Source organism: Palaemon carinicauda, chromosome 37 (assembly GCF_036898095.1).
Source record: "Palaemon carinicauda isolate YSFRI2023 chromosome 37, ASM3689809v2, whole genome shotgun sequence".
Lineage (NCBI taxonomy): Eukaryota > Metazoa > Arthropoda > Malacostraca > Decapoda > Palaemonidae > Palaemon > Palaemon carinicauda.
In genome coordinates, this window is record NC_090761.1 from 10,765,927 (window position 1) to 10,771,944 (window position 6,018).

The following is a 6,018-nucleotide window of genomic DNA, read 5'->3' on the forward strand; positions in this document are numbered from 1 at the left end:
GGACAATTTATTTAGATTTTGGGACTGATTGGGTCAAAATTCAAGGCCAAGGTTACGAAAAACTTTTTTTTTTTCCATATTGTAGCCAATTTTTATCTGATTTGCATGAAACTAGTGCCAAAATATGCATAATTCATTTGCCGATATTTTGATATACATGGTATAGGCAAAGGTATGCGCTCTACAGAGTTCCCATTCTAATTGTTATTGAAAAAATACACTTTCCTTTTTCACGCAGAGTCTCTGATTAAATACTTATGAAACTGTCTGATGTAGATCTTCATTATCCTGTCAGGTAAATTTCTCGATGATGATTTTCCTTGATATAAAAAATCAATAAGAAAACAAAATTGGCTAAAATTATGATTTGACCTATTTGCAGTAGTATTTCATTGATACTGATGTAACAAAATAAGAAATGCCTATAAATTGTAAAGAAAAAAAAAAGTATAAAATTAAATTCGAGAATTTTATAATGCTAATTGCAATGGCATTTTCCACGGTTACTGACTTGGAAAATTACTTTTATTAAAACCTAAATCGTGATTTTAATTTACGCCCATAACAGGGAAATGACCAAGTAATCACATTGAAAAATAATTTCAGAGTTAAATTCCACTTTGTTATCGAATTAATAACAGTGGTTTTCCTTTGTCCTGGAAACAAAAGTACTCAATTAGACATAGAATTAGAGTTGAGATTTTTTTGACGCTTTGCATTTTGCTATTTTCTACCTATGAAGTCAGTTGTCGAAATCGTCTTTTTTTTTTTTTTTTGCAAATATTTCCTTTATTCAGAAAGATAATATTTAGATTTTCTCTTCTATATTCGTTCATCGATTGTCCTGTTTCAAAATTGCATTCTAATATCTTAGATTATAGTTATTATTTTTCGGGGGCAAAAAACTAACATTATAGTAGTTTATTCATTTCCTTGTTTCCTTTCCTTACTGGGCTATTTACCCCTGTTGAAGCCCCTGGGCTTATAGCATCCTGGTTTTCCAACTAGGGTTGTGCCTCGTTTGTGTGGCTGGGATTCGGATTCAATGCCTCGTTCGTAGGGAAGGGATTCGGATTCAGTGCCTCGTTTGTAGGGAAGGGATTCGGATTCAGTGCCTCGTTCGTAGGGAAGGAATTCGGATTCAGTGCCTCGTTTGTAGGGAAGGGATTCGGATTCAGTGCCTCGTTCGTAGGGAAGGAATTCGGATTCAGTGCCTCGTTTGTAGGGAAGGGATTCGGATTCAGTGCCTCGTTCGTAGGGAAGGAATTCGGATTCAGTGCCTCGTTTGTAGGGAAGGGATTCGGATTCAGTGCCTCGTTCGTAGGGAAGGAATTCGGATTCAGTGCCTCGTTTGTATGGAAGGGATTCGGATTCAGTGCCTCGTTCGTAGGGAAGGAATTCGGATTCAGTGCCTCGTTTGTAGGGAAGGGATTCGGATTCAGTGCCTCGTTCGTAGGGAAGGAATTCGGATTCAGTGCCTCGTTTGTATGGAAGGGATTCGGATTCAGTGCCTCGTTCGTAGGGAAGGAATTCGGATTCAGTGCCTCGTTTGTAGGGAAGGGATTCGGATTCAGTGCCTCGTTCGTAGGGAAGGAATTCGGATTCAGTGCCTCGTTTGTATGGAAGGGATTCGGATTCAGTGCCTCGTTCGTAGGGAAGGAATTCGGATTCAGTGCCTCGTTTGTAGGGAAGGGATTCGGATTCAGTGCCTCGTTCGTAGGGAAGGAATTCGGATTCAGTGCCTCGTTTGTATGGAAGGGATTCGGATTCAGTGCCTCGTTCGTAGGGAAGGAATTCGGATTCAGTGCCTCGTTCATAGGGAAGGAATTCGGATTCAGTGCCTCGTTGGTACGGAAGGGATTCGGATTCAGTGCCTCGTTCGTAGGGAAGGAATTCGGATTCAGTGCCTCGTTCGTAGGGAAGGGATTCGGTTTCAGTGACTCATTTGTATGGAAGGAATTCGGATTCAGTGCCTCGTTGGTACGGAAGGGATTCGGATTCAGTGCCTCGTTCGTATGGAAGGGATTCGGTTTCAGTGACTCATTCGTATGGAAGGAATTCAGTGCCTCGTTGGTACGGAAGGGATTCGGATTCAGTGCCTCGTTCGTAGGGAAGGAATTCGGATTCAGTGCCTCGTTGGTACGGAAGGGATTCGGATTCAGTGCCTCGTTCGTAGGGAAGGAATTCGGATTCAGTGCCTCGTTGGTACGGAAGGGATTCGGATTCAGTGCCTCGTTCGTAGGGAAGGAATTCGGTTTCAGTGACTCGTTGGTACGGAAGGGATTCGGATTCAGTGCCTCGTTCGTAGGGAAGGAATTCGGATTCAGTGCCTCGTTCGTAGGGAAGGGATTCGGTTTCAGTGCCTCGTTCGTAGGGAAGGGATTCGGTTTCAGTGACTCATTTGTATGGAAGGAATTCGGATTCAGTGCCTCGTTGGTACGGAAGGGATTCGGATTCAGTGCTTCGTTCGTATGGAAGGGATTCGGATTCAGTGCCTCGTTCGTAGGGAAGGAATTCGGATTCAGTGCCTCGTTCGTAGGGAAGGAATTCGGATTCAGTGCCTCGTTCGTAGGGAAGGGATTCGGATTCAGTGCCTCGTTCGTAGGGAAGGAATTCGGATTCAGTGCGTCGTTCGTAGGGAAGGGATTCGGATTCAGTGCCTCGTTCGTAGGGAAGGAATTCGGATTCAGTGCGTCGTTCGTAGAGAAGGGATTTGGTTTCAGTGCCTCGTTCGTAGGGAAGGAATTCGGATTCAGTGCCTCGTTCGTAGGGAAGGGATTCGGATTCAGTGCCTCGTTCGTAGGGAAGGGATTCGGATTCAGTGCCTCGTTCGTAGGGAAGGAATTCGGATTCAGTGCCTCGTTTGTAGGGAAGGGATTCGGATTCAGTGCCTCGTTCGTAGGGAAGGCATTCGGATTCAGTGCCTCGTTCGTAGGGAAGGGATTCGGATTCAGTGCCTCGTTCGTAGGGAAGGGATTCGGATTCAGTGCCTCGTTCGTAGGGAAGGAATTCGGATTCAGTGCCTCGTTCGTAGGGAAGGGATTCGGATTCAGTGCCTCGTTCGTAGGGAAAGAATTCGGATTCAGTGCCTCGTTCGTATGGAAGGAATTCGGATTCAGTGCCTCGTTCGTATGGAAGGAATTCGGATTCAGTGCCTCGTTCGTAGGGAAGGGATTCGGATTCAGTGACTTATTTGTATGGAAGGAATTCGGATTCAGTGGAAGGAATTCGGATTCAGTGCCTCGTTCGTAGGGAAGGGATTCGGATTCAGTGACTCATTTGTATGGAAGGAATTCGGATTCAGTGTTTCGTTCGTAGGGAAGGGATTCGGATTCAGTGACTCATTTGTATGGAAGGAATTCGGATTCAGTGCCTCGTTCGTAGGGAAGGGAATCGGATTCAGTGACTCATTTGTATGGAAGGAATTCGGATTCAGTGCCTCTTTCGTAGGGAAGGGATTCGGATTCAGTGACTCATTTGTATGGAAGGAATTCGGATTCAGTGCCTCGTTCGTAGGGAAGGGATTCGGATTCAGTGCCTCGTTCGTAGGGAAGGGATTCGGATTCAGTGCCTCGTTCGTAGGGAAGGAATTCGGATTCAGTGCCTCGTTCGTAGGGAAGGGATTCGGATTCAGTGACTCATTTGTATGGAAGGAATTCGGATTCAGTGCCTCGTTCGTAGGGAAGGGATTTGGATTCAGTGACTCATTTGTATGGAAGGAATTCGGATTCAGTGCTTCGTTCGTAGGGAAGGGAATCGGATTCAGTGACTCATTTGTATGGAAGGAATTCGGATTCAGTGCCTCTTTCGTAGGGAAGGGAATCGGATTCAGTGACTCGTTTGTATGGAAGGAATTCGGATTCAGTGCCTCGTTCGTAGGGAAGGGATTCGGATTCAGTGCCTCGTTCGTAGGGAAGGAATTCGGATTCAGTGCCTCGTTCGTAGGGAAGGGATTCGGATTCAGTGCCTCGTTCGTAGGGAAGGAATTCGGATTCAGTGCCTCGTTCGTAGGGAAGGGATTCGGATTCAGTGCCTCGTTCGTAGGGAAGGAATTCGGATTCAGTGCCTCGTTCGTAGGGAAGGGATTCGGATTCAGTGCCTCGTTCGTAGGGAAGGAATTCGGATTCAGTGCCTCGTTCGTAGGGAAGGGATTCGGATTCAGTGACTCATTTGTATGGAAGGAATTCGGATTCAGTGCCTCGTTGGTACGGAAGGGATTCGGATTCAGTGCCTTGTTCGTATGGAAGGGATTCGGATTCAGTGCCTCATTCGTATGGAATGGATTCGGATTCAATGCCTCGTTCATATGGAAGGGTTTCAGATTCAGTGCCTCGTTCGTATGGAAGGGACTCGGATTCAGTGCCCCATTCGCGTGGAAGGGATTCAGATTCAGTGTCTCATTTGTACGGAAGGAATTCGGAGTCAGTGACTCTTTCATATGGAAGGGATTCGGATTCAGTGCCTCGTTTGTATGGAAGGGATTCGGATTCAGTGCCTTGTTCGTATGGAAGGGTTTCAGATTCAGTGCCTCATTCATATGCAAGGGATTCGGATTCAGAGCCTCGTTCGTATGGACGGATCTCAGATTCAGTGCCTCATTCGTATGGAAGGGTCTCGGATTCAGTGCCCCATTCATGTGGAAGGGATTCGGATTCAGTGTCTCATTTGTGTGGAAGGAATGGAAGGAATTTGGATTTAGTGACTCATTCGTATCGGAACGATTCGGATTCAGTGCCTCATTCGTGTGGAAAGGATTCGGATTTAGTGCTTCGTTCGTATGGCAGGGTTTCAGATTCAGTGCCTCGTTCGTATGGAAGGGACTCAGATTCAGTGCCTCGTTTGTATGGAAGGGTTTCAGATTTAGTGCCTCGTTCGTATGGAAGGGATTCGGATTCAGTGTCTCGTTCGTATGGAAGGGTTTCAGATTCAGTGCCTCGTTTGTATGGAAGGGATTCGGATTCAGTGTCTCTTTCATATGGAAGGATTTCAGATTCAGTGCCTCGTTCGTATGGAAGGGATTCGGATTCAGTGCCTCGTTCGTATGGAAGGGTTTCAAATTCAGTGCCTCATTCGTATGGAAGGTACTCGGATTCAGTGCCCCATTCGTGTGGAAGGGATTCGGATTCAGTGTCTCATTTGCATGGAAGGAATTCGGATTCAATGACTCATTCGTATGGAAGGGATTTGGATTCAGTGCCTCGTTCGTATGGAAGGGATATGAATTCAGTACCTCGTTCGTATGGAAGGGTTTCAGATTCAGTGCCTCGTTCGTATGGAAGGGACTCGGATTCAGTGCCTCGTTCGTATGGAAGGGCTTCAGATTCAGTGCCTCGTTCGTATGGAAGGGACTCGGATTCAATGCCTCGTTCATATGGAAGGGTTTCAGATTCAGTGCCTCGTTCGCATGGAAGGGACTCGGATTCAATGCCTCGTTCACATGGAAGGGACTCGGATTCAATGCCTCATTTGTATGGAAGGGTTTCAGATTCAGTGCCTCATTCGTATGGAAGGTACTCGGATTCAGTGCCCCATTCGTGTGGAAGGGCTTCGGATTCAGTCTCATTTGTATGGAAGGAATTCGGATTCAATGACTCATTCGTATGGAAGGAATTTGGATTCAGTGCCTCGTTCGTATGGAAGGGACTCGGATTCAGTGCCCCATTCGTGTGAAAGGGATTCGGATTCAGTGTCTCATTTGTATGGAAGGAATTCGGATTCAATGACTCATTCGTATGGAAGGGATTTGGATTCAGTGCCTCGTTCGTATGGAAGGGATATGAATTCAGTGCCTCGTTCGTATGGAAGTGTTTCAGATTCAGTGCCTCGTTCGTATGGAAGGGACTCGGATTCAGTGCCTCGTTCGTATGGAAGGGCTTCAGATTCAGTGCCTCGTTCGTATGGAAGGGACTCGGATTCAATACCTCGTTCATATGGAAGGGTTTCAGATTCAGTGCCTCGTTCGCATGGAAGGGACTCGGATTCAATGCCTCATTTGTATGGAAGGGTTTCAGATTCAGT

The 6,018-nt window shown here is 46.1% G+C and overlaps 1 protein-coding gene across 1 annotated transcript; it reads right to left on the reverse strand.

Moving 5' to 3' along the window:
* Window positions 1-1,004: 1,004 nt before the first annotated feature.
* Window positions 1,005-5,563, reverse strand: LOC137629196 (uncharacterized protein DDB_G0283357-like). Its single transcript, XM_068360458.1, has 2 exons — window positions 3,374-5,563; window positions 1,005-3,188 (listed from the first exon to the last, which is right to left on the reverse strand). Exons 1-2 carry the CDS (start codon window positions 5,561-5,563, stop codon window positions 1,005-1,007), a joined length of 4,374 nt encoding a protein of 1,457 aa, XP_068216559.1.
* Between the last annotated feature and the right edge of the window lie 455 nt (window positions 5,564-6,018).